An 18,598-nucleotide genomic window follows, 5' to 3' on the forward strand; every position below is an offset into this window, starting at 1 on the left:
GTGTTCCAGGGCCAAAGAGACCCAGTGTAATCGGCGACACATTTGCAAATCCTTGAGTTCTGGTGTCAGAGGACGATGTTTCTGCCCTTGTCTACAAATCTAGGAGTTGTTTTCACCCAGAACTAATGGCAAAGGTGGCCACCAGCGCCCGGGGTGACACAGTAAGCTGCTGTCAGAGGCACATGCAATGAGAACCCCTCCTCCCGGGTCTTGCCACCTTTTGATCTGCCCACATGCCCACACATCTGATGCTTCTGAAACCTGGATGTGTCACTTCTGTCTCTGAATAATCTGTGAGAAAGGTGTGCCCAGGGGTTGAGGAATTCCTGATTCATCCAGCCAGTCAACTCCTCATGGGAAGATAAGGAAAGGTCACCTTATCTGTTTCCTAACCCTGGGCAGACGTGGCGTGGTTCCCGAGGCATGGGTATCTCAGCTTAGAAAGTTTCCAGAAAAAAGATTTCAGAGGCTCACTTTGACAGCCAATCCTATGTAAGTTTCTCCAATTTAAATCCTTAGCTTACTTTTCTATTATCAATGACCAGAATTAATCAACTCTTTCTTGTGTTTGCAGAAAAAGAAACAAAAACAAAAACAAAAAACTGTCAAATGATACAGTGAGGGGAGAAATCTCATGAAATAATGGAAACAACCTTTTTGAAACAAGTTTCTTGAAGGGCCTGCTGGCCACCCAGCCATCCTGACACTGCCCTTCTCCTCTTCAGAGGGAATGGACTATAACATTTCAGGCAGCACAGAGAGCCCACCCTCTTCTCCATGCAGGCAGGGCACCCCAGACTCGTCTACCAGCTCATTTGTGGCTGGCGCCATCTCTATCACTCACCAGTGTCCCCAGAGCCTTGTTCCCTGTGGGGTAAACACCTTGGTTGTTATTATGCTCTGTGATTGGTTTCTTGGAGGCTGTGTCAGCCAATTACCCCAGGTACCATCTGGCCTCACCATGAAGGCCCCAAGGGGAGTCCCGGCTCTAGGGTATAACTGAGGACACAGCAATGGGCCTTGTCCTAAGCACCGATCTGTTTCAAATTTGTTCTAAATGTTCTTGGTGCCAAGGCCTGGTTGAACATGGGGGGAGTAAAGGAGGGAAGAGTTAATCCAGGGGGACCTGTCAATCTGTTGGGGGAAATGGAACACATACTCAGGACTCAGACTGAAATGCAGAGTGGAACCTCACCTGGGCGCCAGGGGAGCAGTATGGGAAGGGGTTCTAAGAGGTAAATTGGAGGCAACTTAAGTTGGAGGAAAGGAAATTGGGTTAGAGTGAAGAAAGATACTCCCGAGCTTATACAGAATGTTCTAGAACTTGGTTCTTAATTTCAGATCACAGGTATCTTCCTCAGCTCTTCTTGACCTGTTCCTAATAGTCGGTCACATATTGATCCAGAATCAGTGATGCCAGGGCAGCAAGTGCTCTGATCACAGGTTTATTGGATTAGATGAATGATCCTCTTCTGCTATGAAAGGAAAAAACAAAACAAAACAAAAAACCCCAAACCTCAGGAAAGACCCTCTTCCTAAGGCTTTCTCATGCCATCTCCCCAGGCCTTCTTCCTGCCATCCCAGCTAGTATCTCCCTGCTGTTATTCCAGAAATACTTTTCTGGAGAAACCTGGTCCAAAGTCAGCTCTGGTCCAAAGTCACCCCCCCTCCCAGCACTTGTGACGAGAGCTCTCAGTGACCTTAAGTCTGTCACTGTGTCCTGCCTCCCCCGCATACTGACAGTTCCTTGCAGATAGGCCACAAGCCTCCCCTCTCCCAAGCTCCGTCCAGTACTCAGCACAGAGCCATCCTCATCCAGAAGCCCGAGGAAGCAATCAGGGGACAGGCTAAGGACAATTCTCTGGAATATTCTTGGCCCTGGTCATGTCCATCTGATGCAGCACCAGCCTGGACGTCTGCTTGCCTGTACCTCCCTCTTCCCCCCACACACCCAGAGAGGCCAGACCCACTGGAAGCTTCCACTGGAGATCTTGTCAGTGAAAACCCCAGTAATTGGAGGGCAGCAAGTGGAGATAAGGCAGCCAAATTACTATATTGCAGGAGGCAAGCTAAGCAAATGCAAGGTTCTGGGCTACTTTATAGGGCATTGATGGGGAGTTCAGGAGGAAGAGACAAAAATCTTAGAGAGGGACGGTAATTTCCTAAATGAAGAACCCAAAAGGCCCCATGTGGCCTAAATGATTTTCCTGACCTACAAATTAGGCTGACTCCAGCCCGTCCCGCCTTTGCTCGGCTATTTAAGGGGTGAGCCAGGGCGAAGGAAGGTCCAGCTGCCCTCTGATCCTTCTCCTGCTTTTCGCACCACCCGGCATCACATCCTTGAAACCATGAGCCGCCAGCTGCACCCCTACCCTGGCGGGGAGCGCCTTGGCTTCAGTGGCTGCTCTGCTGTCATCTCTGGCCGGGTCAGCAGCAGCTCCGCCTCATTCAGGGCTGGTGTCAAGAGCTCAGCTGCCTTTGGCAGCAAGAGCCTCTTCAGCCTGGGGGGCGGCCGGCGCCTGGCCCTGAGCGCCTCGGCCGGGCGGGGCGCTGCCTTCGCGCTGGGCCACTGCGCAGGAACCGGCGGCCGCTTGGGGGGCTTCGTGGGCACCGTCTTTGGCACCGCCGGCCTGGGGCCCGTGTGTCCATCTGTGTGTCCACCAGGTGGCATCCCTCAGGTCACCGTCAACAAGAACCTCCTGGCCCCCCTCAACGTGGAGCTGGACCCCAAGATCCAGAAAGTGCGCGCACAAGAGCGGGAACAGATCAAGGCGCTGAACAACAAGTTCGCCTCTTTCATCGACAAGGTGGGTCCTTGGAGCATCTGTCCCTGCACTGATGACCACTGTTCACAAGGGTGCTCGCTCTGCCACGTGACAGCTGCGTGGGAACTTGGATGAGTTAGTTATCCCTCTGAGCCTCCTTTTCTTCATCTGTAAAATGGGCACAAGAGTGGCTTTTACCCAGTAGGTTTGCAATGAGGGCAAGTTAGATGTTTATAAGGTGCTTAGAACAGTGCTAGGCACACATGCGGGATAAATCAGAGCTTCATTCCTTCTTTCTGGGAGAAGATCTGGGGAAGGGGTGGGAGACGGGCTGCATCAGGGACAGGAGACGCATGGAACGGGCCCTTTGAAGGCTCTCAATGTCAGACAAGGATCTGGGGACACACATTCAGGACAGGGGCCCTAGAGGAACACAGGCCAGCAAGTGTCACAGGACTTGATGCTTGGTGAGTGGGGAAGGACTTGGAAGGTAGGAAGTGGGACAAAGGTGTAAGCTGGGAAGGTTTCTAGAAATGAGAGAAAAGGACCAGAAAATTGAAGGGTGGACACGAAGGGAGAAGATATAGAGGAGGACATGTCAAGTTACATGTGTGTGTTATGTATGTGTGTGGGGGGTGCCCAGAAATTGGGGTAACAGGGAAGATGTCTCTGGTGCTTCAGAGGCAGTGACCTCAACAAATGGGGAGGACACAAGGAATGGGCTTCTCTTGTCTCCACCTTGGGCAGAAGGTCTAGACCATGAGTGACAGGGGACATAATACTAACAATAGCTGATGTTCTCAGTGCTTGGTACTGTCCCAAGTGGTTCTTGTTTATCAACTCACACCCATGATTCTGTTCTCCTTCTGCCTTGCAGATGAGGAAATTAAGGCAGAGGGAGGCTAAGAAATGTGCCCCCACTGACAGAACAGGCAGCTGTAGACTGTGTCCCTCACCACTGTGCTCGGGAAGAGGGAGGGAAGTGGTTGGAGGGGAGAGGACAGGAGTGGAAGAAACAGCTGCTATTCCAGAGGACAAGCATCGTTTTCTTCCTCTAAGTGTTCTTCCAAAGCATATTTCCTTCTCTTCCTCAAGCTGAAAAGATGGGTGAGAAGAGGAACGCCAGTGAGTCACAGAGTGCTTGAGTTTATTTAGCCCAAAAACATGAAACCTTTGGTCAAGTAGGAAGGAACCTTAGAAAGATGTGGTAACCCACTTTGAAAACCAAAGAAACAAACCAACCAAGAGCAACTTAGGCTGCACATAAGAAAGAACGTGCAAACCACCACGATGACTTTCCAGTGCCATCTCCCCTGCTTCCCATTTCCCTTCACTCTGAAAATGCCAGCATTTATAGCAAAAGAAGCTTCCTCAATCACATGATAACCCATAGAAACAGTTACAGCATTGCTTAAGCCCACTTCCCAATTTCTTTTTTTTCCAGATTAAGGAATAATTTTATTTTTATTTTATGCTATTTTTTTTCTTTTTTCTTTTTCTCCCCAATTTCTTTTGGACTGGATCTTATTTCTTGTCTTGGAGACCCAGATGGGCATGTCCCCCTGGCTGAACCCATTCTCTAATGAGCCTTGATCTTTCCTGCCCTCCACCCCCATCCCAGGATGACTGCATCTGATTTCTGGGGCCTTCTTCCCACTCATGAGAGGCAAAGCATGGGGATTCTGGGCTGTGACCACCTCTCGGTTCCAGGTGCGGTTCCTGGAGCAGCAGAACCAGGTGCTGGAGACCAAGTGGGAGCTGCTGCAGCAGCTGGACGTGAACAACTGCAGAAAGAACCTGGAGCCTGTGTACGAGGGCTACATCAGCACCCTGCGGAAGCAGCTGGAGACGCTGTCCGGGGACAGGGTGAGGCTGGACTCGGAGCTGAGGAACATGCGGGACGTGGTGGAGGACTACAAGAAGAGGTGAGTGGAGAGGCAGAGAATATGCCCTTGGAGGGTCTTGATTACAGGTGAGGTTTTGATTTGGAGCCAGCATTTTTGCCTTAGATCCTTTGCTGATCCCTTTGCATTTTCCTTTCCCATAGTGGAGGGAGGGAGGGAGAGAGATCCGGGAGGCATATCTGTGCCTCCCGGTGAATGTAACCATTAAAGAGGATAATTGAGGATGTACGTGGAGCCAGAGAACATTTCTCCCTCTAGTTTGAGCCCAAGAGGAGGAAGTGATACACCTGCACTCAGTGTGATCTGAGATTTGGGCAGTTTGCTTCCAGGTGCCAGGAGTTCTTGGGATTGGTAACTTCTGCCACAATTCATGGGGTGGAGACGGTCAGAGCTAGGTAATGTCTTTGTTCCATGTTTGATCTGCCGGTCCATCCCTATTCTGAAGTCCCCCCAAGGCAGAACTCTGGCTTAAGCCCTTCATGGAGATCCTGAGGAAAGAGGTGACATGGTCTCTGACCTCTGAAAGCACACAGGTTGTGGAGACAGGCTTAAAGAACACTTTCAGAGAGCTCCTAGTCAATGGCCATGAATCCAGTGTGAACTGAGAGAAATTATGATGGGCATATGGAACCTGCTGAGATTTGAGCAGGATTCTGGGAAGAAAGGGCTGCCAGCATAGCCCAGATGTTCAGGTCAGAGGCATCCAGGGGCTGTGCTGGCTCTGGGCCTTTCTGAATGGAAAGGCCAGGTGTTACAGAATTAGCACTCACTAGTTGAGTGACCATGGGTCACTCTTGATCCTCTGTGAGCTTCAGTTTTAATCCTTATGAAAATCAAATACTGATACCTGTCTTACCACCTGCAAGAGCCGTTGAGAGGGTAAAGCCAGATAGCAATCTGTCGACAGGTCTCAAAAGAACCAAAGGGCTAGACAAATATTAGGCATTATGTCCCTGATGTCAGAAGTCTTGGATTTGGATCCTACCATCACTATTAACTAGCTTTATGACCTCGGGCAAGTCTTTGCCTCATTAATAAAATGGGGAGATAATAACAGAACCTACTTCACAGGGTTGTTGTGGGGATTAGATAAAATAATGTATGTGAAGACATTAACACAATGTTTAGGCCTGTAGTAAAGGGTCAAAGAAATATTAGCTGCACTTATTTTTTAATATTGCTTTGATCACTAATTTCTCCCACCTGTGGTTCCTCAGTCACTTTTTCGTACCTCTTATGATATATCATGAGCTCCTAATCATCCTCGTGTTAGCATTTTGAGTGCATTTACCTTTCTGTAAAACTATGAGATTCTAGAGGATAGTCAGTATGTGTGTCTTAAGCACCACTGGTATACTCTGGCAGTGGTCAAGATTTTTCTCATAGACTATAATTTTTAATTACTCACAACTTAAAAAATCTCACAATTTAAAAAAAGTTGACATAAATTTTTTATCAAATTTAAGTAGTTGCAAAGGACATAATTTCAAGCGTATTGTGTACTTTGCCATTTAAAATGATAAAGGTTACATTAGCTAGTTTAAGTGTATCCAGCTGCCACAATAGTTTAATACCCACTATCATTCATCTAAAAAGGTAATGAAGAAGCTCTGCTTTAAAAATCATAAACTTTACCTTGATCCTTTCTTCATTTGAACTCCCATTTTTACGTCACTTTCGTCACAGGATTTTGCTCCAATGTAATATATTTTATGCCTTACAGTCTTTTGTTGATCACCCTAGCTGCCACAAAATCTGTAACTTGAAAAGTTCAGAAAATTTTCTTCTTGTGTAAGTTTTTAGGTGTCTAAAGATTTACTCTGGAAATACATTTTTTAATGAGTTGAATGGGGAAAATTTTTTTTTTTTCCGCCCCAAGTGGCTTAATCATTCATGCATGCATATTGATTTTTTTTTTTTTTTTTTAGTTTTAGGTGTACAAAACAATGTACTAGTTAAACATTTATCATTTCAAACACTGAGGGTTGCTAGATGGGTTGGGTGGGGATAAGGGGGAAGGTGAGGGGATTAGAAAGCACAGTCAGTAACCACAAGATGGCCACAGGGATACGAAAGTCAATTTGGGGAATGTAATCAATAATGTTGTAAAGATTTTGTAGGGTGTCCGATGGACACTTGTCCCTTAGGGAGACCACCTCAGGGATGATGTAGATGCCTGATCACTGCACTGTACACCTGAAGCTGAAGCTGAACAATAATGAAGGTTAACTACAATTATATACATATACATTTTTACAAGAAGTGGAGTATGCATATTGATTCTTGCTAGAATGAGACCGGAGTCTTTTCCATTCTTACCTAAGTAATGGGAAACTTTGTACATTCAAATAGATTTTCATGGAGGGAATTTTGCAAAAGCAGTGTTACTCAGTTCTTTGAAAGCCTTTCCAATTTTTCTGCTTATTTCTCTCATAGTACTCATTTTCTAACATACTATATAATTTATTTGTTATGCTTATTGTTTCTCTCTGCTCCACCAAAGCAGTGATATTTGTTTGTTTTGTTCATTGATTTATTCTCAGTGCCTACAAAATATCCCACATTTGATATATATATTTCTTAGATGAATGATTGTGTATCAAAATCACAATATGACTCATTACTAAAGATCATTTTTAAGAATCTGTCAGCTGACAACTTAGTTCCCTCTTTTTGTTGAAAGCAAAAATTGAAAACAAGTGAATTGCAAAAAGGATTTGTTTCCTAGTCAACAAAGTCATTTATCTTCCAAATTTATGGGAAGTTTTCAAAAACAATTTTATCAAGACCAACCTGATAACTACTGTTTATACAACATACTCTGTCCCTAAGGACAACATGTCTGATCCAACAGACCAGAAAGGACTAGGAACATAAAATCATTGTTAGTCTTCAGTACACCTTTGCCAGTTCTTTAATTAAAAAAATGTTTTAATTCCATTTTTACATATGTATATACTCATACACATTTCCAAAACTTTAGAACAGCAGATTTAGCTTATTTACTTTATAGAAAATATCTATCTGCCATCTAGTTTAATTGGAAAGCGAGCCGTTATTGTCAAACCACAGAACTAAGAGTTGCTTTTTGTCAGAAAAAGTCTGGCTTCATTTCTAAATTCAAGTGAAAATATGAATATGCACTTTGGGGACTATTATAAAATCCACTCAGCAATAAACTAAGGACTACATCTTGTACAGTAGGTTATGGTAAACTTAAGATTAAAGAGATATAGATTTAATATAATTAATACATCTATGTTCAAAAACAAGTAAATCAATATGTACTTTGTCACTGTTCAACTTTCAATTATGCATTGTTATGTATTTTTAAAATAAGTTATTTATAAAATCAATAGTACCATAAAATGTATTTTCTCTTTGTAAATGTGTGTATGTTTGCACTGAACTCTGGGTTTTGGTTTCTAGAAGTAAATAATGAAAAATTATTTATTATAAGTGAATGTCATTAACTTTGATAGCCATCATGATCAAACTTTTTCTATGTGTTTTATGAAACAGATGTAAACTGCTAAAAACTAATTGCTTTGCAACTAGCATATGCTTTTATTTCTGTTAATAGGAGGAAGATAAGATTGAATATTTACTAAGATAATATGAGATAAAGATTGATTGTAAAAGAAACAACAATTTCATAATATAATTGTATACAAAGAAGTTTTCAATCACCTTTTGAATAATATACATGGAATCTGAGACAAATCATATAAATGGTTTTCTGTATGTTTTATCCAGTATAGCTAGAAAAATCTGGCAGTCTTAGAAAATGTTCTAGTCCATTTTAAATAACCCACTTTACTAACCTGTAATACTTCAGCCGTTCGACAAGGCTTCCCCCCCCCCCCCCATCTTGGTAGTCAGTGACATGCTTTAGGAAGGAGTAAAAAGCTGAAAAGATTTGCTCATGTTAAAGTATATTTACAAAGCCATTTTCTAGCTTTAATTATTTTTTTCCAATGCTCTATTCTGTTTGCTCTCCCAAATGTCCTGTAATACAATCTTTGGCAATAGTAAGGGGTGGTATAGTGAAGCGTCTAAGTGAAATGATCAATCCTCTTACCTCCCCAGTCCACAATATATCTGTATTAAGAACATCCCAGTACTATCTAAACACCTATTTCCAAGATCTTGCTTCACATGGAACAGAAATATGTAGAAGAAACAGGTATAACGTACAGCTCGAAGTTGGGATAGCATTTTGTTTGGTGCCCGGGAGATTTTGCACACTGGGCTAATGCACTGTAATGAGCTGCCAGATGGCGGAGGGGTGTGTCTTTCTGCCGTCTCAGGGAGGGAGTAGTTGTGAAAGGGAGGTGGGGCAGTGGGGCCTGCGTGACGTCTTCTCACACGTGCATTCCCAGACTGCATGTGAACTCAGGAAACTGATTTCTTTACACCTGTGCTTGTCACATCCCCTTGAGGAGGGCAATGCATGAACCTCAGTTTGTAGACCACTGCCCTGCAGCTCTTGACACAGAGCTGAACACTTACTGCTTCGTGACCATTTGCAGGACTGAATTATCCCAATGGCCACGCTTTCTCTCCCCTTTGTCTTGCCCATGCAGGTATGAGATGGAGATTAACAGACGCACAGCTGCTGAGAATGAGTTTGTGGTGCTTAAGAAGGTGAGGAGAGCAGCCAGTGCTGGTGGAAGCCTAGAGAGCTCCCCGAGCACCTGGCACAGTGATGTTTGTAGGCTGAGGAACAAGGGACCCTGTGGGTCCCTCAGTCCCTTGGGATTCTAATTTCCCAGGTTCTCTCTCTCCAAGTCCCTTGCCTGGGATGCACACTGCTCCCAGAATCTGCCAGCTTAAAATCTAGGCATTTGCCACACTTCTGGTGCAGCACTGCACTACACATTAGTTGGTTTGCTCTCAGGGATGGGGCCTCCCTGTGAAGCATAGGATAAGGGGAGGGAAGAGAGTAGGGAAGCTGAGGCTCCTTGTGGCAGCGTAGGGAGAAGGGAGGGAGTGAGGGAGGGGAGCTGGCTGCTCTCTGTGCCCCCCAGGACGTGGACGCGGCCTATATGAACAAGGTGGAGCTGCAGGCCAAGGTGGACTCCTTGACAGATGAGATCAAGTTCTTCAAGTGCCTCTATGAAGGGGTAAGGACCTTGCTGACCTCTTACAAAGGGCTTCTGGCCCTGGGGTCAGATGGTTGTATGGACCAAATGCTGGCAGAGAAGCCTTTCAATTCAGTGCAGCTGACAGTCACTAAAGCCCTACTATGAGCTGAGTGATGAGGTGGGCTTTGAGGAGACCATGCTGGAGAAGCAATGATTCCTGTCCTTCAGGAATTCCCAGTCTGGTAGGAAACACAGCGTGCAGATGAGCTGTCGGAGGACAGAGTGAATGGTGTGTTCTGTCTGAGCTGTCAGGGAAGGCTCCTGGAAAAAGATAGGGGAATTCTCCATGGGTGCTGGGAAGGGCATGATGCTCCTGTCTGAAGGAGCAGAACAAGTGAAGATTCAGAGACCTGAGCTGTGCTGAATCATGAGGGGCCTGGAGAAGGGAAGATCATCGGTGACTCCCTAGAGGGCTCTGAGTGCCATGTAAGGAGCTCAGACTTGATTCTATGGGTGAAGGGTGGCCATTGCTGCAGAGTAAGGAATAGGGGTGGGAACAGTCCCGAGTGCATGGTGGAGAGGGTGGTCCCACATGGGCTGAAAGGTCAACGTGTGCATCTCACATCCAGCAGGCACTGGCCCTGGTGGGCTCTGCTGAAGGAGGGCAGAAAGGGCAGTGAGGGGTTTTCTAGGAACGATCAGGAGAGGTGCTCCCCTCGTGAGGACCCTCTAACTGGCTCCACTCCCCTAACTTTCCCCCAGGAGATCGCTCAGATCCAGTCCCACATCAGTGACACATCCGTGGTCCTGTCCATGGACAACAACCGGGACCTGGACCTGGACAGTATCATCGATGAGGTCCGGGCCCAGTATGAGGAGATCGCCCTGAAGAGCAAGGCCGAGGCCGAGGCCCTGTACCAGAGCAAGGTGAGCTGTGTGCCAAAGGCCAGTGACCACAGCCGCTGCCCTCTCATCAGGCATGCATGAATGCATGTATGTGCTTATGTGTGTGCATGCATGTATATTTAGGCTGGGTGAAGACCTCTTGCATCTTGGAGTTGGGCCTGTGGAAATGCCTCCCCGTGGTCGAGGAAGGTCAACCACACTCTTGGCAGGTGCTGGGGACACGTATAAGCCTTAGCTCTTTCCCAGCCACGGCCCTTGCTAAGAACAGAAGCCACACCAGCCACAGCCCTAAGACTCTGACACCATTTCTGTGGGTAATCCAGATATCTTGGCTTTTCTTCTGGTTTCCAACTTTGTTAAAATAAGGACAGGAAATTCAAACGCCACCAAAGTGCTCACATTTAAGAATGCAAGGATTCTGCTGAACCGGGGCAGGGCCTTCCTACCCAGAAGGAAGGTGTTGTCTTTCTCCCCCTCTCTCCCTGCTTCTCTCTCCCTCCTCCCTTGTCTACACTGCTTGGATAATGAGAGCAGCATGTGGCCCCCCCTCATGCTGAACACCTATAAGAGGGAATGCTCAGCTGTCCTGTGCTCCTTTTCTCTCATCCCCCAACCTCAGATCCAGGAGCTGCAGATCACAGCGGGCCAGCATGGGGACGACCTCAAACTCACCAAGGCCGAGATCTCAGAGCTCAACCGGCTCATCCAGAGGCTCCGCTCAGAGATAGGGAGTGTGAAGAAGCAGGTGGGTTGTACACAATGTCAGCTAACAGGTTTTATTGAGCACCAATCTGTCCAGGACCAAATGTGGAAAAGGGTCCCTCCTTCGGGCATTTATAATTCATCAGGAGAGAACCGTCTGAGCCTGTATGGCAGGATGAAGCATCCACCCTCTGTGTGGCATGCCCCCTAAGTGCTGGAGGAGTTCTGAGGGGCTGGAGCTGCCTGTAGGAGGCGGGATTACACTGGGATGGAGGCAGAAAAGAGAGGGGTAGGGGCCTGGTAAGGGAGCCAGCAGGAGCAGTGGACCCGAGGTGGGTGTGTGAGTGGCATGTGTGTAGGGAGGAGAGGTGTGGACGATGAGCAGAAGGTCCACATGGGTGGGGTGACAGAAAGGACACCCCTGGGTAGGAAGGGGTGGGTTATGGGTGCCTTCAAAGCCCGGCAGTGGGTTTTAGACCTAATGCAATAGGTAAAAGGGAGGCATTGGGAGGTTTCACATGATGAACCTGTGCTGGAGGGAGGAGGCTAGGCAGTGGGTTTTAGAGAAGAGTGAGGAAGGAAGAGCCTCTCACCCTAGCGTTGGCCCAGCGCTCTGCTCTGTGTTTGCCCTTCCCTGTTCCGAGGATGGGACATGGTTTTCTCTGGTCGGGCGGCTTGGTCCTAGGTGTTTCTGCTGAGGCTGTAAGCCATTCACCCAAAAAGCTGCAAATGTTATGTAACTTTACTAACAATTGTCACCCCAATAAACTTTAATTAAAAAAACAAAAACAAAAGCTGCAAATGTTTGCATGGCTGGGACCCTGCCTGGCAGGGCATGGTGTCGCCAGTTGGATAACAGTCTAGAATTCCATCTGGCCTCAGGATCAGCTCTCTTTGGGATGAAGCAAATGTAATTCCAGAGGAAGGGGACACACTAGAAAGAGAAGCCAGATACCTTAGCCACGTGACAGGAATACACACTCAAGGAAGCTCTCCTGTCTCACCCCCCAGAACCTTCACATGGATGCCACAGAGCCCTACCTGCAGTTTCCTCCTGCAAGTGATGTTTGTAAAACCTGCCAGTTATTTTTTTAAGGCTATTGCCACGTAACATGATTCTCTGCAGAATTTTGGAGGCCAGATTCTCAGTGTGGCAGGTTTATTGGGCAGACATGTTATTACTAGGAACTTTATTATTCCCCATTTTTTCATGATTTACAGGATCTCCCAAGACCACTTTTACACTGTGGGGCAGAATTAAGGTCAGCTCCCCAGAGCCTTTTTAGGGTGGGCATTAGAATCTTATAGCTGACATTACAGCCGGGAGGGACAGGGTACGCTCCGTGGGCCCAGGTAGCCTACCTTCTCAGTGCCCTTCCCTCCTCTTTCCCATGACAAGGATGCTCTACCTTCACATATCACAGCACGACTTAGGGTGAACTGAGGGCGAGTTCCCCTCTAGTGATGCCTGAAGATGGAGAAACCAGGAGGACCCCAGAACATTTAGTATCAGTCAAGACCAAATGAGGAGAGAAGGACCTCAGAACTGTGCTCTGACTCAAAGCGCTCAATCTGTTTGCCTCTCAGTGCTCCAACCTGGAGACGGCCATTGCCGATGCCGAGCAGCGGGGCGACTGTGCCCTGAAGGACGCCCGGGCCAAGCTGGACGAGCTGGAGGCCGCCCTGCACCAGGCCAAGGAGGAGCTGGCCCGGATGCTGCGCGAGTACCAGGAGCTGATGAGCACGAAGCTGGCCCTGGACGTGGAGATCGCCACCTACCGCAAGCTGCTGGAGGGCGAGGAGAGCCGGTGAGAGGACCAGATAGCTTTTGTCTGGAGCAGTTATCTCTCCACCTTAGTAGGAAGACTGAAAGCAAGCAGTTTGGGTCTGTTCAGGTCCTTATGAAGTAAAGCCTTATAGAAAGCGGGCTTGACATGGTGCCATAGAAAAGACCAGTTAGACAGCAAGAAGATCTAAGTTATAAAAAAGCCCAAAGCGGTGGTAGGAGAGGAAGTATTAATGTCAGCAACATTTCAGAAACAGTGCATCCTGGACCCTTCATGTTTCCTTCAGGGTGGGTGGAGGGAGGGGCAGAGGGCCTCCAAGGGTCACGTAAGTTCAAGGTTGCTCTGGCAATGCTGGGGCCCAGTGAGGATGTGAACTCATTCCTCTTAATTGCCTAAGACCAAGGGCATTACTAGAGGGAAGCGGAGGCGCAATTATCCCACACATCAGCTAATCCCCAAGCCACTTTGATGGAGAGCTGACTCCTTGTAGCAGATTTTTCACCTTGGTTCTCCATTTCTTGAGAGCTCCCACTGGGGAGTATGGGACGAAAGCAAGCTGAGATAGGGTGGAAGGTGGGACGTTCTAAAAGGAGAGGCTAATGCACAGAGGAGACTCCCTGGATAGATGGGGTGATGGTTGACAGAGGGTTTATCTGTTTTCCTTCTACCTCTTCAGGATGTCTGGCGAATATCCAAATTCCGTGAGCATCTGTAAGTACCTGCAGGACCCCTTTCTGCCCTTGGTCACTTACTACAAGTCTAAGGTCCTCTAATTCCGTGACACCAAAGAGAAGCCAGACTACCAGAGTGGGTTCAGGGGAGACTTAGGGGCACAGAGAGGAAGCTGGCTTTAGTCATCAAGGAGAAGCAATGGATGGAGGAAAATAATGTCATGAAATACAAATGTATAACCTGTAGAAAGATCAAATGATACTCAACAGTGTATAATCCAAGAGTCCATTATAAGAATAATGCTTACTGGCTACATTCTATTTCTACTGAGGCTAGACAAAATAAAGGCCCTGAATTTCAGTGAGAGGTTATTGAGGGGAGCCTGAAAGGGAAATGATGAAAAAGAGCTGAAATCACCTCCCCCGGATTTAAAAGCTATTGAGTTCTGTGAAGGTGCTGTTGTAGGAGAGGCAGGGACAAGCTGGCAGTGTTTTTCTTCAGCAGCATCACCTGAAGGCCTCCGGGGAGGCCCTTCTTCATGTGGCCCCACCAGTGGGGAAATTCACTGCTAGAGCCTGAGACGCTTAAAGTCTGATAGTAGTAGATTGACACAGACTAATAGGAAAAGGTCCAATACAGGGGGCCCAGTACGTGAAAAATGACCAGCGCTGATTAAAATCGCCAAGTAAACTGAAAATACACAACAGAGAGAATCTGTCCCCATGTGACGCCACCACAGGGGAGGGAGCTAGGGGAGTGGCCAGGATACCCCAAAAGGACCGACAGGGCTGGGGTCTTCTCTCGCCCCTTCCAGCTGTCATCAGCAACACGGGAGCTGGGGCAGGAGGGGCTGGCTTCAGCGTGGGCTTTGGCTCCTCGAGCAGTTACAGCTACAAACCTGGGGCAGCAGATGTGAAAACCAAAGGTATCTGTGGCAGCGAGTTCAAGGACCCGCTTACCAAAACCTCCGGCAGCAGCTGTGCAACCAAAAAGAAGGCCTCCAGATGAAGGGCAGAAAGCTGCAGAAGCCATCCACCTCCTGTCCTCCCCTGGGCCCCTTCCCAAGTCAGGAGATGCTGTCCCTGTAACCACAATCCCAGTCCCCTCCCCTCTCCCTATTGTCCTCAGGGGGGCGCTGCTTCTGTGCAGGGAAGTCCAATCCTGGGTGCTCAGTGACCTCCTCCTTCACCACCTTTCACTGGGTCACTGCCCCCAAGGCAGAGATAACACGCATAGCCAGGATGCTTCCTTGTAGGCAGGTGGCAGCCCCTCTGACCCCATGTGCCCTTCTTGGGCCTTCACCAACGGGCTCTTTTTGTCCTCTGGTTGGGGTTGTGCCCAGTTCTCTGCTTCACCCGCAATAAACGCTCAATGCCATGTGATTCTCAGTGTCAATCTGTTGCCCAAGATGTTGATGTCTGCATTATCCCATCTCACTTTTCTTGGTCTAACTCTTGCTTTCCTCTGAGTCTCTGGCCTGACATGGATTTTTGCTTTCTGGTTCTGGCCAGGTAGGCATTGGGTGAGAGCCAATCCTAGCAGACGGCTGAGATTTGTTACTATGAGCCTCTGGACAGGCTCAGGGCTTCCTGTGTGTTAGGGTCCCTGTTCCACACACTGGCCCTGGGAGGCAGACAGCGTCACCGTGCAGAGAGGCCCATACCATTCTCGATCTGGTTCTCAAAGGTACCCAGTGTCCCACACGAATTGCCTCTCAGTGCTAGAGTGGTCAGTCCTCTTTCTTTACCTCCTCACTCCCCTGCCAGTTTCCCCTCCCCAATCCTGCTCCCTCACAATGGCCCTGCTTTCCTCTTCTTCCAGCCAACTCTTTTCCACCCTAAAGTTTGAGGCCTGCATATGTATATGTTTATGGATGTCTCTGTATCTATTGTGTATAGAAAGTAGTGGCTCATTGAAAACTCCTTAGTGAGCCAGGCATTGCTCGGGCACTGGGAATACTGAAGTAAACCAACAGGCGCAGGCCCTGTCCTCAGAGAGGTTATAGACTGGTGGGAAGAGTGAGAATAAGCAACCAACAAAGGAATATATAACACGATGTCAGTAGTGACAACTGTGGAGTAAGAAGGGTGCTCTTTTTTTTTTCCCGTTTAAGTGCATATTTTTATTTTTATTTATTTTTCTTATTTTTTTTAAATTTCAGGTGCACAAAACAATGTAATAGTTAAACATTTATCATTTATATCCCTCACACAGGGATAACCCCCTCCCCCATCTACTACCCCTCTGACATTGCACGGAGCCATTACATTTCCACTGTCTCTACTCCTAATGCTGTACTCCGCTTCTTGTATATATATATGTGTGTGTGTGTGTGTGTGTGTGTGTGTGTGTGTGTGTGTGTGTGTGTGTATATATATAAATTACTGTTGACATTCATTATTGTTCAGCTTCAGGTGTACAGTGCAGTGATCAGGCATCTACATCATCCCTGAGGTGGTCTCCCAAATGGGACAAGTGTCCATCGAATACCCTACAAAGTCTTTACAACATTACTGATTGCATTAGAAGGGTGCTCTTTAAGAGTGCATGTGTGTTTCCGCAAGAGTGTTTTCTCAGAACCAGCACAATAGACTTGAGCCAGGTGCTAAGGAGCAGAATCCTCAAGGATGAGCCTCATTTGAGTGGCAATTCAGGGTGCCCAGGCCCCCTTCCCCTCCCACATCATTCCCTGTCCCGACACTCCAGTCTTTCTTCAAGCAGGCCAGGACTTTTCACACCCACAGACCTTTGTAAATATGATTTTTTAAAGTGGTGAAAGTAGATTAGGAGAGATAGTACACTCCAAAGAAATAGGAGCTGAGCTGAGCAACAGACAATGGCGCAAGGGCCATTATTAGGAGAGAAAGTCCACTCCAAAGGGTTGGGAGAGGGCCCCGAGCAAAGGCAAGGCTCAAGAGGCTCAAAGAGGGTAAATATGATTTTTAATCATGGGAACCCATGCCCCATTCCTTTATTGAAAGCCTGCTCATCCTTTGTGGCCCAGCTAAAATGCTGTCTCCCTTGTTCATGCTTAGCTGGTCCCTCCAGGTGGACTCCATTAAGTCGTCAAGCATTAAATGAGAAGGAACATTAGAGCTACTGGCTCAACAGCTGTCTCCTATCCCTTCCTTTTATAAGGGAACAAATGGAGGCCTGGATGGCTAAGTGCTCTGCTCCAGTTCACAGCCCCCCACACCTGCAGCGCTGTTTCTGACTATATTACGGTCAGTGCTTTATTTTCCTGGTGTCATCTTAGCTGTACACACATCTGCCCCTCACAGCCCCTTGTTCCTGGGTCCTCAAGTCTGGTTCACACCCAGCACTCAACGTACGTTTGCCACAGGAACGTGTGGCTTTCGTCTAGCTTACCTCCACCAAAGAGAAAGAGCTCAGGGTACATACAGGTCCTGATGATTTGGCATACAAGTGAAACACGTTTGGGTTAAAAAATGTGTGTTTTCTAGGCATCCATGTGGATGCGGTTTATATCATTTACCAACCAAACTGGACACATGCTGAACTAGACCCTCAGGCAATAGGCAGAAGCCAGCACCATGCCAGGGAAATGCTCCCCCCAACCCCGCACCAGGTTCAGGATATTGGCTGAGCAGTCACAGGCCTGGCTGGCTTCAAATCCTGGCTCTTCTAATGGACAGTTAGGGGTGGCCTAACCAGGCTCCTGTCCTTGTAAAATAACAGTGACATAAGTTGGCCCTTAGTGAGGGCTCCCTATATGTTAGGTACTGTTCTCAGCACCATCGCACAACTCAGTTAACTCTCCCAACAACCTGACAGGGATTCTTGTCCTGAGGCGCGAGTATAATGATGTGCGTCTCAGAACCAAGGATACTGAGGCTCAAAGGGCTAAATAACCCACCCAACGTCACACGGTGAGGAAATGGCAGAGCTGGGATTTGAACCCCGATCCCATTCCACAGACCATCTACCAGCCAAGCTACTTCATTATCTGTCAAAGTTCTCACCTTAGAGGAGAGCTGAGAATGTGAAAAGGGATAATGGAAGAAATACAGTGACAGCCAATAAATGTTATTATAATAATTGTTATTAATGTGTTTGTAAAGCCTTCTGTGTTTGTTGGCTGTGTAGGGGGTCATGACAGTCGATCTAGGGCAGGACTGTACCCAGAGGCCTGGCTGAGATGGGCTGAGTGCAGGGCGGAGGAACTGAGTCTATTCATTGACACACATTCCCATTTAGTCACCAACTGCTAATTTCCAAGCAAGAAAAATAACTCCTCTGTGCCTGTATTTTGTGCATACACTGCCCTCTGCCATCAGACCCAGGTACTGCACCTTCCGTCTGTGTGGCCGTGGAGAGACCTCACTATAACACAAAGGGTATGGGATGATCTTGGACAGGCCCACCGCAGACCTGCCAGCTGGAGGAGATGCTGTTTCATTCCCCGGCATGCCCAGGCTGGTCCCAGCCTCCATACTGGCCAGGCCCTGGCTCCTGTCTCCCCTCTCTGTCCTCTCACAGGAGGTGGATGGGGGCTGCCGCTGCCTGAACCTTCTCACCTCTAGCCAGAGCACCTGGGGCCTCAGACAGCTCTCTCTCAATGGATGCCTGAGACTCTTGGTGCTGATCTGGAGTGAGAGCCCTCATCCCTCAGCAATACCCTCCCCAGCCCCACCTGCTCTGTGTATAAACCCCTGCCCTGGCTGTATGGGGTTAGGGGTGGGAGGGCGAGAGAGGTGCTCTGAGATCTCTCTCTCTCTCTCCTCTCTCTAATGTAGTTGATAATCCAGGCATGG

General features: G+C 47.7%; 1 protein-coding gene across 2 annotated transcripts; it reads left to right on the forward strand.

Annotated features, from left to right (window-relative positions):
* Positions 1-2,348: 2,348 nt before the first annotated feature.
* KRT72 (keratin 72) lies at positions 2,349-15,057 on the forward strand. Of its 2 annotated transcripts, XM_019724505.2 has the most exons (9): positions 2,349-2,807; positions 4,476-4,690; positions 9,256-9,316; positions 9,700-9,795; positions 10,519-10,683; positions 11,282-11,407; positions 12,952-13,172; positions 13,828-13,862; positions 14,638-15,057. In XM_019724505.2, the coding sequence occupies exons 1-9, from the start codon at positions 2,349-2,351 to the stop codon at positions 14,829-14,831; spliced, it is 1,572 nt and encodes a 523-aa protein (XP_019580064.2). In that variant the 3' UTR covers positions 14,832-15,057. The 2 variants fall into 2 exon arrangements, with proteins under 2 accessions (XP_019580064.2, XP_074175225.1); XM_074319124.1 differs by lacking the exon at positions 11,282-11,407.
* The last annotated feature ends 3,541 nt before the right edge of the window (positions 15,058-18,598 follow it).

Source organism: Rhinolophus sinicus, linkage group LG02 (assembly GCF_036562045.2).
Source record: "Rhinolophus sinicus isolate RSC01 linkage group LG02, ASM3656204v1, whole genome shotgun sequence".
Lineage (NCBI taxonomy): Eukaryota > Metazoa > Chordata > Mammalia > Chiroptera > Rhinolophidae > Rhinolophus > Rhinolophus sinicus.